The following is a 20087-nucleotide window of genomic DNA, read 5'->3' as shown; positions in this document are numbered from 1 at the left end:
CTCACAGTGCCTTTCTCTATTTCATTTGTACATGGGCACCCAGGTGTTTTAATTCAGTTTAAAACTCAAACTCTGAAGGTACGGAAATGAGCCAATTGACTTTACAACCTCTTCCACTTTTAAAAGAATTTGGACTTTGAGCAGATTAATATACAGGATGTCCTGCTGTACCAGCCTCGGCCAGGCCGCGTCCTCTTCATTGATATTCTGACAGTGTAGCGAGGAACAAATGGGAACTGATGTTATTGTTTGGGTTAAGGCCCCAGCTGGACAGTAGCTGAGTGTGTATGCATTGAGTCCATATGGACACCAGAGTGTGCAGACAGCTGGACTAGAGTATTTGGACGACCCCTGCTCACCCCGGCTCTCTCTCTCACTCCGTTTCTTACTCCGTTATGTTCTCACTCACTTTGTCTTCCCTATCCTTCAAACTGAACCCAAAGGTAATCAGTGGACCTTGGCAGAAACAGGGCAACCAAGGGCACAGAGTAAACAGCGTGCTAAAATCCAATCAACCGCACGCACAAACAAACACACCAAGACACACTGGCAGTACACAGTGCGCCCTAATCTGCCAAGGTATACACATGTTTCATACACACACACAAATCAACAAAGCACTCAGAGATACTGGCAACACTAGTAGACACATACTGTATCTTCTCTGCCAGGATGGAAGCATGCTTAACATGCACACACACTCTTATAGCCGCTATGTGCCTGTTTTGTAGCTTCACTGCTCTTACTCAATTACAGTTTGCTGTAAGGCAGGCCTCCCAAGGCTGGAGCAAGAAATGTCAACACATTTTACACTTGACTTTTCTATTGCTCAGCTCGCCACTGAGAATCTTGGCCTTTATCCTCATCTGGAGTTCAGAACTCACCAAACAGCAAAGTGACTGGGCAATCTATCAGCAACAGCACAGTCTGATTTCTACAGCACAGCAAATTGCAGCACTATATATATAGTTTTAGTTTTTGTATCAACAATTGTTGCCATTTGTCAGGTCTCAAGTGTCATGTAGTTGCTGCAGATTTGAAGTATATTGTGACTCTGCTTGTACAGTCACAGCATGGTCTTCAATCTGAAGCAATGACGGCAGTTGCACGTGTCATTTTGAGGTGTGTTTTTTTTGTGATAGGATTGTTTAATTTAAATGACCTAAGATCAAATCCCTGTATGCACGCGCTTAACCTGAACGTTTCTGTATCTCATCAAATCTTTTCATGCTTGACTTGTTTTTACACCTTTCCTTATAACCAGGTTTAATTCTATAACAAGTTTATAAAGTGTTTGATAGCTACCGTGTCTGTCAGTCATTCCCAAACTGTGGTGATTTGTTATAAAATTCTAAAATCTGTTACCTTGAGAGCCTGCAGTCTGGCCTGTTCTTCCTCCAGGGCCTGCTGCTTCTCCTTCTCGTCCATGCGGCTGAAGGACATGCCGGTGCTGGAGAGAGAAGAGACGGCGCTGGACAGAGTGGACGCTCTGCAAGACACAAGACAAACTCAAATATTTTTGAACCGATCTTGAGCCAGATTTAGGCAGCCATTTGAATCTACTTGTCTGTTTACGTGTCTTTAAAGGGTTTGGGGGTGATACGTTTTGACAAAACTGGCTGGCAGGCAATTTAGATGTCTACCTGGTGTCTGCATTTAATTCCTTGGTCTTCTTGCCCTCCAGAGAGGCCAGGTGCTGCTCCAAAGCCTCCAGGAGGCTGCTGGGGGCCTGAGAGAGAGAGAGACAAATATGAGCACAGGAAAGGAGAAAGACATTCAGTAATCAACTCAACTCTTTGAGAATGCTTTCACACTTTCTTTCTCTCTTATATGCAAAAAAAGACCTCTGTACACACACACAGACATACAGAGACAAACACACACACACACACACACACACACACACACACACACACACACACACACAGACATACAGAGACAAACACACACACACACACACACACACACACACACACTCAGACTCAGAGTTAGTTGGTCTCACAGGAAGGTAACAGAGTGCATCAGGCTCCAAGAATAGCCATGGCAACATGCAGCAAACACTCACACTGTTAGCAGGAGACTCAAAGGAGAGAGAGAGAACAAAGGAGGAGGTTGAAAAACAAAGAGCAAGGGAAAAGGTAGAGAGCGGAGGAGTGGTCGTGCCACTTCTTCACACAGAGAGCAATGGTTTCTGTGCTGTTTCTTTAATTTTTCCCATTCAACTTCCCTTTGCTGTGTATTGCCTCTTTGCCTCGCTTATCTTCGTGAGGTCCTATCATACTTGCACAATGAGTGCCAGGATGCACTCTTTACCCCTAACTTGTCAGTATGTCTCTGCTCTAGTTTAACCAAATCTCTGCACATTTATTCCACATGGTGATTGAGATTAAACTCTAATCTTTTTTTTTTTTAACCTTTTATTAATTACTTAGATTCTCCTAAAAGCTCTTTGTTGTAATATGGCATAAGGCAGCTGCATTAAGTTTGAGCTCAACCATTTTGGAGTACAACTTAGTGATCAGGTTACTTGGGGATTGTTGCTACGCTACTGCAGAAAACACAATTCAGCTGCAAATTCAAGTTCAACTCCACTTGTTCACATTGCGCAACACGTCTTCGGTGCTCATTTGGTGCCTCGTTAACGCTCAAAAACCAAGGGGAAACAAGAAGGCAAAAGTGAGCGAGGCAGCTGCATTATTAACTTTACAATCAGCGGTTCTTTGGTGCACCATCTACAACTTAATACGCAGGGAAAGACATATTTTGGCTCCCATTTGGCTGCGGAGAGAGGAAATTCTTCCACTGATAAAATATGACAACGTCACGTCTGTCTCTCTATCCACAAGAATGCAGATTGCGCTGTCAGTACGGCTGCAGGCACGCACGGAAACACACGCACACGGGAGCGTTTTGATTTCCGAGTCCTTTGCGGCTGGCTACATGGCGGGTTCTTGCCAAACTGTTGCCTGGTTGTTAAAGAAACAGAGACTCGCAGAAGAGAAAGAGACCTTCTTTAACTGTCAGTAGGTCTGAATAGGTGAAGAGAGGACCTTGTGTATGCCCAGTCAATATTAGCTCAAAAAAAAAAAAAAAAAAAAAAAAAAAAAAAAAAAAAAAAACACAACACACACAAAACACACACACACACACACACACACACACACACACACACACACACACACGTCTCTTCCTTTTGACATATTGTGAGTGTAACTTTTGAAGACGTTCAGCGATAGCGCCAGCTTTGGGAGGCAGGGAGAGGTAGAAAGAAATTAGAAAAGAGAATTCACCCTTTTATCTCTCGGTTTCCTTTTTTTTTTACAATAATTACACGCTTAATGCTCAGGTCATTCACTGTTAAAGCACCTCCGCCATGCATGTTGAGGCAATGATGTTGTGCATGACAAATATGAAATAAATTACATCTAGGGAGGAGGGTGAAATTTAAATGAGCGAGTCGAAACCCGGTGCAGGGATTTTTTCATGCAGATGTAGACGGAGGGGCGGAGAGGTGAAGCCTCATTTTCTATTCATGAGGTTTCATGTCCTTTTGCTAGTCGTGCCAGAGCTCTGCGTGTGAACTTTGGTGTGTGTGTGTGAGTGTGTGTGTGTTGGAGGGCTACAAGCAACCACCTGAGACCAACACACACACACACACACATATTGTACTCAAAACCATATCGCTCCACACAGGAAAGAAGAAACAAGAGCATGCCTGCCAGTGTATGAGGTGTAAGTGTGCCTGTTTGCACACACACATACACAAGCATATAAGGTGTTCATGCAAGGGGGGGGGGGGGTTAAGCAGGTTGGAGGGGGTAAGCAGTACAGTATGCAACCCACCACCTACAATGTATGATCCTTTTGTTTTCTGCGACAGACGAGGGAGAAGAAAAACGTGTATTTATCGACCACACCGAACTTTGCAATTTTACTATGAGTAAAACACCCACACAGTCAAGTTACAGCTTTGCACATTGCAATGATTTTTAGTAACGCAAGACTACGGTCACATTTCATTGAGGCTGTAAAAAGTTACATTCGGATCGGTCTTTAAATAGCTCTTGAGGCAGAGAAGCACTTAAGTGCCAACTTTTCAATATAAGTATGGGTCAAAGTATCCAGAAACCTAAAAAACTACCCAGGGCTGCAAGTGAGGATTATTTTCATCATCGATAAATTGGTCAGTTATTTGTAGGGATTCCTGATTCTGATAGCTAAAGTTAGGGTATCTGCTGATACTCAAAATTAAGACAGCGGCACACTGTGACTGAAGCACAGCAGAGACAATGACGGTGTATTAAATGTGGATCTCTGGGTTGGTGTAGGCTACGCCAACGTCTTGGCGTTGCAGTTTCTTTTTTAATCGCATGTACAATGCTTACTTTTTTCCCCATCTTAATTTTGCCTCTTGAGATGATTCAACCAATCAATTCGCTTGACGCTCCTATGCAAGCAACGGTTACCCATGACACCCTGTTCTGCCAAGGTTCACAGAGACGTTAACGTGCATCTTCGGATAAGCATAATTCTAGTTTAAGGAGGTCAGAATCTGGTCAAAAAACTATTCAATTGTCAAAAAGGCCCCCATTTTTTTATTTACAATGATAGAAAATAGAAAAAAAGCAGCAAACCTCACATTCGATAAGCAACTTTATTTTTATTTGTTTTTTTTATCATTGTAAAGTGAATATCTTTGAGTTTTGGACTGTCGGTTGAACAAAACTTTACTGAGGGCTTTAGGAAATCTATTAAAAGAGACAATAATCAGCAGATTTACTGATAATTAAAATAATCGTTAGTTGCAGCCTTTTTGTTGATGACATTTTCTGTCCATCGAATAATCCACATTCATTTCAACACTAAACCTGCTAGATCCCAAAATGACAGTTCATAGTAGTAAGCTGAATTTTAAATGGCTGATTCAAATATAAAATCTCTCAGCCTAATGTGTAACAGCTAAACCAGGGATATTTATAGTCCCTCTTAGGTCCTCCCATAACCCATTAGGAGGATGAAAAAAAAAAAATACATTCTTAAAGTGATTCCTCTAAATTCACAATGCTGTAAGATGAAAAGGCAATCCTTGACGATTGAAAGCAGGAAACCATCTGGTCTATTCCCTCGTAGCGATGCGGTCTTGTTTTTCAAGCCCTTTGCTGTTGCAATTATCATTATTTTTGTAGATCCAAGGTCTTAGCTCGTTGTTCGCAGTTGCTCAGGGTTTCAAACCCACGTGACACAACCTGCAGGAGGCCTGCTGCTGGCGCAATGTTTAAGCAGCCCAACTTAACACACCTCAACCTGTTGTTGCATCTATAATGTGCATTTAGAAGTGAAAGAGAAAGCAGGAAATCAATCAAGCCAGAGGGGAGTTGCCTAGACTAAGATTGGGTTAGACGAAATGGCTGTTTGAAATAAAAATGAGTGGCTGGAGAGTGAAGTAGAGAGAATGAGTGAACAAGTGGTAAGAGGGGGAACACAGGTATATGTGGGGGGTGAAATCAGGTGAGAATACAGGGGGAGCAATGAAACCACACCCAAGTGTCGAAGGAAAGCAGAGAAGGTAGTAAAGCAGTGAGAGTGAGAATCAGAAAAAGAGAGAAGAGGAAGTGGAAGGTGAGATGTACACTGACCTGTGAGAGATCTGGGATGTCACCCTGATCTATTCCAACTTGCTGTCGTCAAAAACAAACAAATCAACAAAATAAAAAGGGAGAAAGGTAGGTGGGATAAAATGGAGCAGGGTCCATTTGTAAAAAAAGATGAGAAAAAGAAAAAAAAACAGGGGAATCATTACTTCATGCAGCGGCAGTGTCAACATAAACGACAACAGAAATAAACAAGGAAAAGTTTTTCGACATCTGGATTGGCTGATGAACCAACCAATCCTCACAGTGATGCAGACCATGATGACTGGACAGTGATAAATATGTCTGGCCAATGAGGGAGAGCGGGCATGGCGACTGATGACTAATGATGTGACAACATTGAACACATTTATAAAAAAAATAAATAAATAAATAAAAAATTAAAAAAAAGGACAGCCACGGCAAAATCGTCTCCAAAACAACTCAGACAGGAAACGTGTGTGTGACTTCTCAGGACACACAAAGAACATTAAGTCCTAGAATTTTAAAACATAATTTTTGGTTTTTAAACACTCCTTTCAAATCGCTGATTTATCAGCAGAAAAATTTAATAATGGTTGATAAAAGTGAATTCCCTCTTCTTCAAAATATGCCATTCTAGACAGTTTCTCTAGCTTTTGAGCTTTGTTTTGTGGATTTTTTAATTTCCATTAAGTTGTCATAGATGATATCCAAAAATAGGCAAACAAAATATAATTATTAAAACTTTTCATTTATCGAAAAGTGACAGCCCAGATGAGTTCAGGTTCAAAGTTTCTGATTTCAGTGATTAAATGAGGGATAGTTAACGTAAAAGCCTAACTGGGCAATGTTGACACGGTGTGTGTGTGTGTGTGTGTGTGTGTGTGTGTGTGTGTGTGTGTGTGTGTGTGTGTGTGTGTGTGTGTGTGTGTGTGTATGTATGTATGTATGTATGTATGTATGTATGTATGTATATATATGTGTGTGTGTGAGTGGGCAAACAACACACACTTTGGATGCTTTTAGGGTTTGTTTTTCGAAGTGTTCACACCACCCCCCACCAGCTTCACCCTGGTCATCACTTAGATTGATGGAATATGTTTAGAAACTCCAGATCAGAGTTAAGCCTTAGAAAAGCCTTGACATGTTTGAGAAATGTAGTATAAAAACAGAGTAACTAATTTTAAGTGTATTTACTGAATGTATGTTTTTTTTAATTAAGCACTATGATTTTAAAGTGTGTCTGTACAAGAACACACAGTTCATTTTCAAGGGACCTTAAAATCTAATTATAAAAGACCAAAGGGATTTTTGTGGGGACCATTCATTTGAATGTACATCAATGCAGAGAATGTGAACCACCAACGTATGGGACAGTTGCTGATTCTCCCCGTTTCAAGTCTGCTGAAACAAGGAGGGAGGGAGGGAAGGAAGAGGGCCCGAGAGGAAAGAAAGAGAGAGGGATGATCTGTGGGCAATGGGTGCAGGAGAGCCGCACGAGTATCTGTCTTTGTCAGGAGGAGAGGGGACGAGAGAGGGAGAAGAGAGGATTAGATGGAGGAGTGTGGCGAGCAGAGGGAGAGAGCTAACGGAGCGCCTAACCACATCCTCCATCTTAGGGTTATTTTGGAGATATATATATGTATGTGTGTGTGTGTGTAAGTGTCTGCACAGCAAATGTGGGGCAGTGAGGGTAAGTCAGGTACTCTTGTGTGCATACGGTACAGGAGCTGTGTGAGCAAAAGTTGTGGCAGTATGGGGTCTTGTGGGAAATACACCTATCCAAAGTGGCGTTTCAGAACATTTGAGTTAATGTGTTTTAACATACAGTGCTCAGCATAAGTGAATAAACCCATGCTAAAGTTGGCTAAAAAGAGGAATTAAAAAAAATCATCTTTTGGAAATTGATCTCAATGACTTAATTAAAAACATCCAACCCTTAAGGACACAAATTTTCATTGTGAATGAATAATGTATCATAAATAAATACATGTTCTTCCTTAAAATACAGGGGGCATAAGTATACACACCCCTATGTTAAATTCCCATAGAGGCAGGCAGATTTGTATTTTTAAAGGCCAGTTATTTCATGGATCCAGGATACTATGCATCCTGATAAAGTTCCCTTGGCCTTTGGAATTAAAATAGCCCCACATCATCACATACCCTTCACCATACCTAGAGATTGACATGGTTTTATTTCAGTTAGCCTAATAGCTAGTTTGATTTGCATTGAGAGATGATCTTATGGAAAGTACCCCATGCCAATCTCTAGGTATGGTGAAGGGTATGTGATAATGTGGTGCTATTTTAATTCCAAAGGCCAAGGGAACTTTATCAGGATGCATAGTATCCTGGATCCATGAAATAACTGGCCTTTAAAAATACAAATCTGCCTGCCTCTATGGGAATTTAACATAGGGGTGTGTATACTTATGCCCCCTGTATTTTAAGGAAGAACATTTATTTATTTATGATACATTATTCATTCACAATGAAAATTGGTGTCCTTAAGGGTTGGATTTTTCCTCATTTTTTAAATTAAGGCATTAAGATCAATTTCCAAAATATGATTTTTTTATTCCTCTTTTTAGTCAACTTTAGCATGGGTGTATTCACTTATGATGAGCACTGTATGTGTCAGGACCAGAATTTTTTTTATGGAAAACAGTAAAATAGTAATTTGGTTTTCCAAAACGAATCTGGGGGGTAAAAATTGACACAAAAAAAACTTTGGAAAACCATATGCCTGTGTGTGTGCATGTTCTTTTGTGTGCGAGTATGTCAATATACCTCGGCCACTTTGAGGAACTCCGACAGCTTCGTCATCCTGTAGAGAAATTTCTTGTAGATGTCCAGAGCATCTTTGCACTGGTTCTTCTTCATGTCAAAGTATTTCTCTATATAGACAGAAGGGAGGGATGAGGATAAAAACAGAAAAGAGAAATAAAGATTTAAAAAAAAAAAAAGGAAAATTAAAGTAAGGAAGTGTTGAAGAGAAGGAGGGAAGAGAGAAAGGAGTCAGGAAAATCAGTGCATGATTGATTGGAGACAAACTGAAGCACACAGTAGCTACACGACAGCTTGTCAAAACCTACTGTGCTGCCATGGCAACCCGACTGTGTGCACATATGTGTTTGAGTGTGTTGGGTTTGTGTTTACATATCTGTACATATCATACATATCTTACATGTAGGAGAATGAGCATCAGTTGGCTCAAGGCTGTGTTCACCCTATTAGAGTGTGTGTGTGTGTGTGTGTGTGTGTGTGTGTGTGTGTGTGTGTGTGTGTGTGTGTGTGTGTGTGTGTGTGTGTTACCCAATAGGTTGATGACCCCTTCATTGTAAGCAGCAAACAGCCTAATGGAGTCTTTGAAGAGCAGCATGAAGGCAGAGTTGATCACTCCGTTGGTCAGCTCATTAGGGTTGGCCTGGAGAGACCAGAGGTAGAGAGAGGTAGAGAGAGCGAAAGAGAGAGAAGACATCTCTGTCACATCTTTCTAAGGCTTTTCAGAAAAAAAAAAAAAAAACATCGCTTTCAGACATCTTTTTTCCCAAATACAACCACCTCTCTCCCTTTGTATGATGCAGACACATCTCCACTCACAGGGCAACTGTCAATTCAGTTTAGGTGGGAAAAAATCTCATGCACAGACACACAGACAGACTCGCGAGCAGCACACACCCATACACAAATGCATTTCAATAGGAAACCATCCATTTTTATCGCTCTTTGAAGCTTGCTGGCACAAACCACAATACACCCAACAATTTCTGCAGATCCCCACCCAATCCCCTTCTGCACGCACACACACACACACACACACACACACACGCACGCACACGCACGCACACGCACACACTACCTGGAAATCCAACAGAGCATCCAGCTGGTTCTGAATGATGGGCAGCGTCTTGATCAGCTTCTCTGTGTTCATGGTACGCATCACACCGTCAATCCTGACAAAGCAGGAAACAAAAAACACACAATTTTAGCAGGCACCTTGTTGAGGGAAATTCTCATGCAAATGTTGATGCAAATTACGAAGTACATAAAAAAGGAGCCGGAAAAAAAAAATATTGGAAAAAAGGAAACTAATAGGCTATTTTCCATATACAACTTTTCTCAGTAATGCTAAATAACGGCTACACGTTATGAAAGTCTTGCAACGCATGGCAACTGATACACATTTTGCAAAATAGATAATGTCTGCTCAGCAGGATCGGTGTGACAAATGACTCAGTGTCTTTGCGAAACAGTTGGACTTTCTCAAATTGAAAATATCTTCCAAACACAACCTCTAGAAATGATGCCACCATTGTCACTTTCATACAAAAGTCTCCAGCTGCATTGTCATTAGTTGACGCATTCAAATATTACAATGGCTGACATTAAAGGAGAAATTTTACATTTTGAGAAATACGCTTAGTCGCTTTCTTGCCAAGTGTTAGATAAGACACATACAGCTAGCCTGGCTCTGTCTAAATGTAACATAATCCACCTCCTAGCACCTTTAAAGTTAACTATTATTTGTTTAGTAGTGCAAAAACAGAAATGTAAAAATGTCTTGTGGTTTTACAGGGGGTTGTGTGCTTGATTATTTCTTGGCCTGGAGCAGTGACCTAATGATGACGACAACCAGGGTAGCATCCCACCCCTGCTTTGGGAAGTGTCCCAACAGTGGCGCGCACACCTGAGGACCCCAGTTCAGTTAACCAATGGCAACACAGCAGGATTCCCAGACGTGAGGTGGGTCCTTTTCTGCCACTAAAGTACTACTTTTACAGTTTATATACTCCAGGCATAGTATCTTCTACGTAAACAATATGCTATAAGTGAATTAAAAATACAAGAAAGTCACACAAAGAGTGACATATTCAAGTAGTACAGGACAGATACATTGTTATCTTGAGTCTCTTATTAAGACATTTGTAACTGGCATTAGCATTTTAACATTAGCCAGGTTTAGACAATAATGTACTGTAACAGATACTGTATACAGACATAAGATATTTTGCACAAAAAAACAACAACAAATCTGTCAGTTAATCTGTCTTTTGCGGTTCTCTCACTTTAGTGCCAAAAGCTAAACACTGTCTTTGGTGTGTGACAATATTAGTTTGAATTGATGTATGGGGTTGTCGTTGTCATAGTGTGTGTGTGTGTGTGTGTGTGTGCGTGTGTGTCCTCCCCTACCCCCTCTTCATCTTGGTGAAATCCACAGCCACCAGTCTGTAGGACATGGCCTTCTCGTTCAGGTAACGGCTGTATCGTCGGATGAAGGTTGACATGTCGTAACCTGGGACAGAAAAGGAGAAGGAAGGAAAGTGTGTTAGGTGAGAGAACTACAAATGATTTCTATAATTTGTCCTATAAACTTTCTATTTGTTGTGTATATATACACAGTATATATACTGTATATTATACTGTACAAATGTGCTGTATTCGATGCATTTGAATCAAGTAATCAACCACACTGAATCCACAACTTAGACAAAATAAAAACAAAAAGCTGCGAGTTATTTTCACCTGTCTTTTGAAAGAACGAGTGTTTGTGTGCTTTACCTTGCAGAGCTCCCTTATCCAGGAAGTTGTGCAGGTTAAACAGGGTGTTTCTGGAGGCCAGGTACTGGATTAAACGCTGGGAAAAGAAAGACAAAAGTTTATTACCAAATGAACCTTAAAACGGAATCCCCAATGTATTGGTTTTACTTATTGAATATCAGATTCCCTGCCTGAACAGTTTGTGGATAGAGTAATGTTTGAAGTTACAATAACACAATTCTCCATGGATTTCAAATACTTATATATTATTTATATATTACTATATTATGGGACAAGCCTTCATTTGGATAAAGGAATATATTTAAGTTACAAGTGGATTTCTGATTGTAAAGTTGCCGGTTGAATTTCCATCCTAAAAATGCATTGAACCATTCAGGAAAGGCCAACTTCTTTAATTTAAAAAGATTGAGATAACTGAAAAGAACTGATCTACTGAAACACATACACTGTCTGACAGATGGCAGTAGCTTGTGCTCATTACCCAACAGCTAATAACAAAGAATGATATAATTCATCACTGACATTAAAAGCCTCAATTAAAATGCAGCACATAGCCATTTCTCCTACGACTCAAACGCTTAATCTCTCAAGACGTTTAAACGCAATGTGATGATGACATTGTGGCTCTGCCCGGTGCTTAGTTGCGCCCCTAACGACTGTGATGGGTTTAAAGAAATGTCAATAAACCAGAGCACGTTTTTTCTCCCATCCTGGAATGCTGTGTGGACTAGCCAGACCCTCCTCTGCAGCGCTGGGGAGGACGGTCTGGCAAAGTGAGACTACAGATGAGCAAACACAGGGCGGGTGGGGCCTTGCACTTAAGACGCCAGCAGGGAGGAGGAGTTAACCCACGTCTTCCTCCTGCTAGCCCCTACTGCTTCCGATGGCTTCAACCTCAGCCGCTCTCATCACCTCAGGTTGGGCCGTCTACGTTTAAAAATGAATGGTGTTTCTTTTTCTATGTGATTTATTAGGACTTCTTTTGACTAGCACACACAGAACTGGCGAGGGATGACAAATGGCAAGAGGAAGCAGTCAGAAAATTTGATTAAATCTAGACTACAGAAAGTGATGAATCTTTACCATTTAAAGAGCATTTCTGACATCTCTGTTCATTTGTGAACATTTCTTCCACTGCTAACAGAAACCCGATCCCTCTGTTACTTTCCCTTCCAACTCAACACTAGTTACTTGTTCGTTTTGACAGATCTGATGTCACTAAGCAGGTGCTGGAAGCTCTTGACTTCCCATTTTCCAGGGGAGGTTTGCTCAATGTGTCTGCTCTTTCCCTCCCCCCCACCTTCCTTCACATCTACACATATTTATACTCTCACACCTGGGAGTTTCCCCAAGGCATCACTGTGTTTTCCCCCCTCCTTTTTTAAGTTTTCTGCCTTGCTTGAGATATCCTCAATGTTGAGATATTAATGATGAAGAGAGCTTTACTTATTCACTTTCTCAAGCCCAGATTTTTCTGGCAGTAGCTGGAGATTCAGAACCTAGTCAGACCTTTGGGTAGACTGTGGTCCCCGAGCAGGTGCTGGTAGCTCATCCATATTTCGTCTTGTTCTTGGATCGTTAGAAGAGATGGGCACCAAAATTTGAGTCAGCATTATGGACTTTTTAGACTTATTAGACATGATTTTTAAGTACTAATGATGCACTGATCACATACTCATGATATAGGACTGATTTGTTTTTATATATATATATATATATATATATATATATATATATATATATATAATGCAATTCCTAGTAACTTATGAATTGTGTTTCCTATATATGCTCAACTATTACTGAAAAGGATATCATTCATTTGCAGTAAAACTTTTAAAAATATTGCTGCCAACTAAAACTGTTCCGAGTCCCAACTTGAACTCTGCACTCTAAAACCTTGATATTTAACTCAGACTTTGTCTCCAGACTAGACCCGAACTTGCATTATGTCCCTGATGTGCAGTGCAGTGGAATAAGTCTTGGCCACCATCCATAGTTTTGGGAACTCAGGCCTCAGGCTTCCCAAAAGCATCTTAACGTTAAGGCCGTCTCTGTCCAACTGACTTAAAATGATCTGAGATTTGCCAGTTTGCCAATTCCCAATCTGGCAGAGAACCAGCGCTCGCTGGCGGGTTGGAACATCTCAGAGTATGTGTATATGCGTTTGCGAGCACAAATATGCTTGCGGGCATGTGTGTGTTGGATTCAGCTGCACTGACATGTTTCCAAGGGCTCTGGGACTGTTTAAAAAGCCATACAGGATTTGATTCTGTTCTCGTCCCTTTTTTGTGTGTATGCTCACACTGTGGGGACAAAACTTTGTTCACGCTGTCACATGTAGGGATTCAGCTCCCATCTGTGAGCAGAAATTTAAACCCAGAAAGGTTAACCATTGATTTTATGATTAAAGGTCCCATGGAATGAAAATTTCACTTTATGAGCTTTTTTAACATTAATATCAGTTCCCCCAGCCTGCCTATGGTCCCCCAGTGGCTAGAAATGGTGATAGGTGTAAACCGAGCCCTGGGTATCCTGCTCTGCCTTTGAGAAAATGAAAGCTCAGATGGGCCGATCTGGAATCTTCTCCTTATGAGGTCATAGGGGGAAAGGTTACCTCCCCTTTCTCTGCTTTGCCCGCCCAGAGAATTTGGCCCACCCATGAGAGAGAGAGACATCATGGCTTTCAAACGAGCAAAGTGGCAGTTGGTCAAGGCCACACCCCCACCCTTCACCTTGCCCCCCCCCCCCTCTCTCCTGCTCAATAGCAATCGGTGCTGCCTACACCGTGTTATTAGAAAAGAGATACAAAAATATTTTCAAAAATAGGCATATGCTTATAAGTAAATGCTGTAGTAGAACTAGCAGGAGACAAGTTTGGAGACACTATCCAATTTAATCATTAAATTAATAAATCTTTTTGTTGTATCTCTTTTCGGTGTTGTAGTTTGTAGACAGTCCCTATCCGCACTGTCTTACTGCCGTCTCAACACCAGAACTAAACAGAGGTATGAATTAGCACAACTTCCATGCATTTCTTTCTACTGCAGGCAGATTCGCGGTGTTCACTCGGAAGGAATCACTTAACGTGGGTAGTCACTTGTAATGGCATTTCGAACATGTTAAGAGGCTGAAAACGCGTTTAACATTTGCCCTGTTTCAGTCTCCTGGGTGCTAACGCTAGCAGGAGGATAACACGGTGTAGGCAGCACCGATTGTTTTAGTTTTTCTCGCTACTGACAGCATTCCAAATTTACAAACAGAGCTACGTGTTGAAAACGACCGGAATTCTCCTTTAAGTAAGCTAGCAATTTTAACTTTGACAACAAGTCCAGGACTTTTTTTCAAACATGTTGTGTTTTATGAATATTAAAACGTTGTCAATAGTGTTGTCTTGACTACAGGAGCTTCACAGATTGAGAATTGCGTTATGACTTTAGCATTCTGCCGGAGTAAAAAATGAACCCAGGTTAAGACAGAAAAACTTAGACAAGATGGTCACGGATAAAGAGAAAAAAAAAAAAAAAAAAAGAGTGAGAGATAGCGAAAGAAAAGCGCTCATAAACTTCATAAGTGCTTTCTCTGCTTCATTTTGTGTGTCGACTACTCTCTAGCTCATCAAAAGTCCGTCTGACGAGAGCCTGCGTTTCTCCCTCAGCCTTAAATACAAAGGCAGAGGCAGAGAGAACCCACACAAAACGCATGGATACAGTTAAAATGAAGAAAATCTCTAAAGGGGCAGAAACACTCGGCACAGAGAGAGACAGAGAGGGAGACTCAGAAACCCGCTGAGCCCTAGATTATTCGGCGAAGACGGTTCCAAGAAAGAGATAGCGTTCTGAGAGGAGATTTACAGAAAGGTGTAAGAGTAGACAGGGGAGTGTACATAGATAGAGAGTGGGGGAGGGGGTGAGACAGTGAAGCAGGTCAGCTCGTCAAATAATTCATGTTAGCATATCGGAGAACAACCTCATGTATTATTGACACATGTAGATCCCGGCTACTCCCAACCCCGACGTAGCTAGACACGGAGCTACCAGCATCCAGCTTTAACACGTCGTCCTCCCTCTCTCATCCTCTTTTTCTCCTCTCCCTCTTTCTCTGAAAAGTGCACAAGTTGGTGGTTTCCCTAGTAACCGAACACCATGGCTTCAGCATTGACCTCAAGTGGGTTTCTTTTTCTGTCTTTTGTTTTTAATAGAGTAGTCGTGTTATGGTGAGGAGAAGCCAGGGCTGGAGCTCTGTAAAAAAAATAAAAATAATTGTGGCTGGATGAAGATCTAATTAAGTCCCGCTTGACAACAAATTCAGTTTAAAACGGCTTCTTCTGTCTCTAATCACACAGGAATGCTAAGATAGGGTGGAGATGCACTGTATAGCCAATATAATGTGGTCACACCTGTCCAATTACTTTTGGTCTTGGGCTATTTTTAACCTAGCTAAGCCCTTTTGTTTCACATTTTCAGACAAAAAACAGCCCTACATTGATGGGACATGTATCAGGTACAGGTGAGATGATGAAATACAATCCAGCATAGATACTTTAATACCTCTATCACACCACTGGCCAGGGTTGACTGATTGTGTGTTCAACCCTTCTTTTGGAAATTCAAACCAAGCCAGTCTACACGGGTATATCCCTGGTCATGACAATTCAGAGATTACCTGGGTCACAACCAAGGAGAAATGCATAACAATTACCAATTGCCAGAAGCTGGCGGGGCTTACACGCATCATATTCAGTGAACAGCTAACATCACATATACTCCAGTCCAGTACCACAAGAACTAATGTTTTGTAGGTACATGAATTTGTCATTGTACAGTAGGGAGAGAGAAATAAAGCTTATATTGCGTTTTTGTCGCAGTAAGTACGTTTTAAAGCAGAAATAAATAACCATCAAACACTTTTCAGATGATTTTATGCAGACTAATATCTCCTCCTCTGCACATTTATTGCAGCAGCTGGAAAAGGAAGTAGGTTACTCTAGTATCGATATTTGAAGCCGAGGGGAGAACATTTCTCTTTGTTTGATGTCAGTAAAAGCCAAGTTGGGCTTTCCTGTCGGCGTCACGACTCTTTTTTTTTTTTTTTTTTTAAAGACAGAAAAAAAAAAAAAAAAAAAGAGATTCACGCTACCCAGCAGCCGCACTGAACTGCAGTCTGCAGTCTCATGCAAAAGAGAGGGAGTAAGAGCGGCGGTGCTGAGAGAATTAAACATAACTTATTTTCATACATTTAAGTTCTAACGCTGGGTTTTTACAGGCAGTTTTGCCTGTAAAACTCTGCTGCCGCTCCGCAAAAGGCAGTCAGCGGACTGTTCGGAAATGAATTGAACCGCTCCACTCTGCTGTTGTTGAAGCTGCCTGTGAAAATCCTATGGTTGTCTATGGTGAAAACCCAGCGTAAAGCACAGTGAGACAACATTTTTTTTTTTTTTTTCTTCAAAGTGTGCGGCGACCTGTGTCATTTCCGACCAATCACATCATTCGTCCCGCCCTGGCTGATAGTGACCCAGGTCGTGCGCAATTTACATTGAAATCGACCCTAGTCCTACCCTGATCCAACCCTCCTGGCGACCTGGGTGGCGGAGCCGAGTATATCGAGGAGGGTTACCCCATTCTGGGTTATACCCTGATTGAGCCAATGGTGTGAAAAGGGTATTAGTAACAGATCCTTGAGTTTAGGGCTTGTCAGACGATTTAGCACAGCACAGAGGTTTATAACATTACAAGGAAGGATGTTAATGCTCTAGAGTTCAAAATGTTTTGCCCAACCACCCTGCATTTTTTACCTGGATCCCCCACTGCTTCAATGTAGTGGTATGACTGAAATGAATGAGGGTGCTGTGCTTTTTCATGCAGTGCTGTTGCCTGCCTGAACACAGCTTAAACGCTACAACAAACAAATGACATTTTTTAGGATAATAGCAACTTTGTGGCAGCTGTTTGGGGAATGGTTTTCACAGCTTGGTGTGGAAGAACATGACCGGTCTGCACAGAGCCCTGACCTCAAATGAATTCACACCCCTTTTGTGCCTGAATGGGGAAAAAAATCCCTGCAGCCAGGTTCAATATCTTGTGAAAAGCTTTCCTAGAAGAGTGGAGGCTGCTAAAGCAGCAGATCAATGTCCACAGTTTTGAAATGGGAAATTAAATAATCACATTCATAATGATTGACGACACAATAATTAGTATTTGTATATACATCAGTGAATATTGTTTCGGATGAGTTTAAAAAGAGCATGACCAGATAATGGTAGCGGGCTGTTGGCTGGACATCTGGTTAGATGCCATTGGTTGTTGTAGCTATTGTCATTTATAGGCATTAACTAGAAATGAGAAGAAGCCAGTAAGAGATTCATAATATTGGTAAATATATTATAAATTCTGTTTACCCTTGAGCCCCAGACTGAAACAGACATAACTTCATAGGTGAAACCATAAATGTAAGGCTCATTACGAACTGGTTTGTACGTCATACTGCCATGTCTGAGGGCAAAAGTTTGAGACCATCTGAAGCCCCCTCATTCCACCATCATTAAACCTGAAACCTAAATCTGACAAGTACTTCAAATGAAGCATACTGACCCCTTTACATATTAGATTAAAGCTGCCCCTTTTTCTCCAAATAAAATCCTACATTTCTAATCTTCTACCCAGAGGAGGCAATGAATGGTAACTCAAGGCTGAAACAGAAGTGCGTAATTTGCCCAGAAAAAGCTGTACTCCTTGACTTCAGATCTTTTTCATCTCTCCTCCCTTTGGTATATATATATATATATATATATATAAAAAAAACAGGTTGGTAAAATGGTAAACATCAGTGTGTTGTGTGTGCAGCTTGGTATCTGGGAAGTTGAACCAGTTCCCGCTCGGCCTTCTTTGGACCTGCCAATGTGTACACAGAGCCAGCAGGGAGGAGGCAACCTGAGTCTTCTGGTTCAAAAGAGCTAAAAAAAAAAATTATATATGTATATATATATATATATATATATATTCTTTTAAGTCACATCATATTGTAACTACTGTCTACAGGGAATACAGACAGGTTATCTCCAAAGGGTGGGGGTCCACATGGGGATTCATCTTTGGCTACTGTGCACGACTACTTTTTACATGCACAAAATTCGACAGAAATGACTGCAAACTGAGCTCCACTGGAAGGTGATGACTCACACAAGAAGAATGAGTCGTGATCGAGCTGTGTTGAATGAAAGCAGCTCTTATGCAAGCTGAGAAACACACATACAAGAAAACAGACGTGGAACAGATACAGATACGTGAACACACGCACAAACTGCTTTCCTGCCTTGGATTCTCCCCCTTCATCTCTTTTCTTCCTCCTCCTCTCTCCTACATAGTATGTCTCCTCCTCTCTTACACAATCAACTATATAGCCTCTGAATCCAATCTAAGTGTGAAACAAACAGTCACAAAGTGAAGCTGGGTGGGAGCTGAGAATAATTTGATTAAAGAAATGTCTATGTTTAAGTGTGTGTGTGTGTGTGTGTGTGTGTGTGTGTGTGTGTGTGTGTGTGTCTCTGTGCCTACAAGGTGACAAGGCTGATAGTGTGTGGGCTCCAGCTCTCATGGGAAAGGTTGTATCTTGCTGTTGGATGAGTGTGTGTCTGCGAGGTCAATGATGCAGCTAAGCAACATGAGTCACCATTTGAAACACACACACACACACACACACACACACACACACACACACACACACACACACACACACACACACACACACACACACACACACACACACACACACACACACACACACACACACACACACACACACACACACACACACACACACACACACACACACACACACACACACACACACACACACAAACTGAGTATTAGAACAGTTTTCTCCTGACTTTTACACTGTATTGACCGAAACATGAAGTGCAGAAACAAGAGTCAGGTTGTAGTGCATCAACAATCAGAGCCAATCTTTGGGGAATTAGAGGTTATGGGATTACATTTTGGTCATGAATGGTAGAAGGGTTGCAAAGTACAAGTTATTTTAGGGCACCAAGACGTCATATACATTTTCCCGCATAGACAATGTTGACTAAATTGCACTGGGAGCAACTTCCAAGACTTGGATGGGCATGAAATGGTACAAAAGTACTAAAGGAGAGCAGTTCTGTGTTGAAAAAAAGTCAAAGATTTAACACTATGTACACTCCTGGGCATTTTACTAAGAAACCTCAAATTCAACAACTTTGTTTGTGTGCACCACTAAAGATTACGCTTTGGTGTAGAAACGTGATTAAACATTCAACGCTGATTAGTGCCTTTTCTAGCTTTGTGTCCATATCAACGGTGGCTGAGGCTCATGGGTATTGTAGCATTTAGAGCCAGCCATCAAAACAAAGTGGGAACAAAAAAAATAAAAATCATACGCTCTTAAAAACAAGTTGAAACTAGAAGGGGTCTCGGAGAGTGCAGACCTCTGCCAAGGCATGCCTTATCTCACAATGTTAATGCAGTGTGAATTTTCCCAGTCCGAAACTCATTTTTCCGATTATTCCAACACCACATGAATGCAGCAATTATCTCGCAATGTTAACGAAAGTGAAAAATTATTTGTGATTTGGATCCTCTCAAAAATGTAATGGGTTCTTTCTTGGCCCATGCTATATCCTTCTAATCAGTTTCATTAAACTCAGGCCAGTAGTTTTTTATGTATCCTGCTGACAGACAGACAGACAGACAGACAGACAGACAGACAGACAGACAGACAGACAGAGCAAACTAACAAACAGACAAGCCCCCAAAAACTTAACATCCTTGGCGAAGGTAATAATTCAAACTAATGGCCATAACATAAACAAATAGATAATGTTATCCAGGGGACTCCTGTGTTTCTAAGTTAAGTTACATTGAAGAGATCAATAAA

At 41.2% G+C, this 20087-nt stretch overlaps 1 protein-coding gene across 10 annotated transcripts in view; it reads right to left on the bottom strand.

The window, feature by feature from the left end:
• si:ch211-200p22.4 (phosphatidylinositol-binding clathrin assembly protein) overlaps positions 1-20087 on the bottom strand; it is a 110205-nt gene that overhangs the window by 46409 nt on the left and 43709 nt on the right. For 9 of the 10 annotated variants that reach the window (XR_005641733.1, XM_039823273.1, XM_039823272.1 and 6 more), the window contains exons 3-10: positions 11178-11253; positions 10809-10911; positions 9478-9571; positions 8931-9042; positions 8406-8512; positions 5637-5678; positions 1644-1729; positions 1366-1489 (exon numbers count right to left, since the gene is read on the bottom strand). Coding sequence is in view for 9 of the 10 variants with exons in the window: in XM_039823273.1 (XP_039679207.1) it covers positions 1366-1489; positions 1644-1729; positions 5637-5678; positions 8406-8512; positions 8931-9042; positions 9478-9571; positions 10809-10911; positions 11178-11253 (744 nt within the window). In the remaining variant the exon portion in view is untranslated. Of the gene's footprint in view, positions 1-1365; positions 1490-1643; positions 1730-3850; positions 3872-5636; positions 5679-8405; positions 8513-8930; positions 9043-9477; positions 9572-10808; positions 10912-11177; positions 11254-20087 lie in introns of all 10 variants that reach the window. The other variant, XM_039823270.1, reaches the window with a different exon arrangement.

This window comes from Perca fluviatilis, chromosome 14, assembly GCF_010015445.1.
Source record: "Perca fluviatilis chromosome 14, GENO_Pfluv_1.0, whole genome shotgun sequence".
Lineage (NCBI taxonomy): Eukaryota > Metazoa > Chordata > Actinopteri > Perciformes > Percidae > Perca > Perca fluviatilis.
Note: the sequence above shows the minus strand (reverse complement) of the source record. Positions and strands in the feature narration are given on the sequence as shown.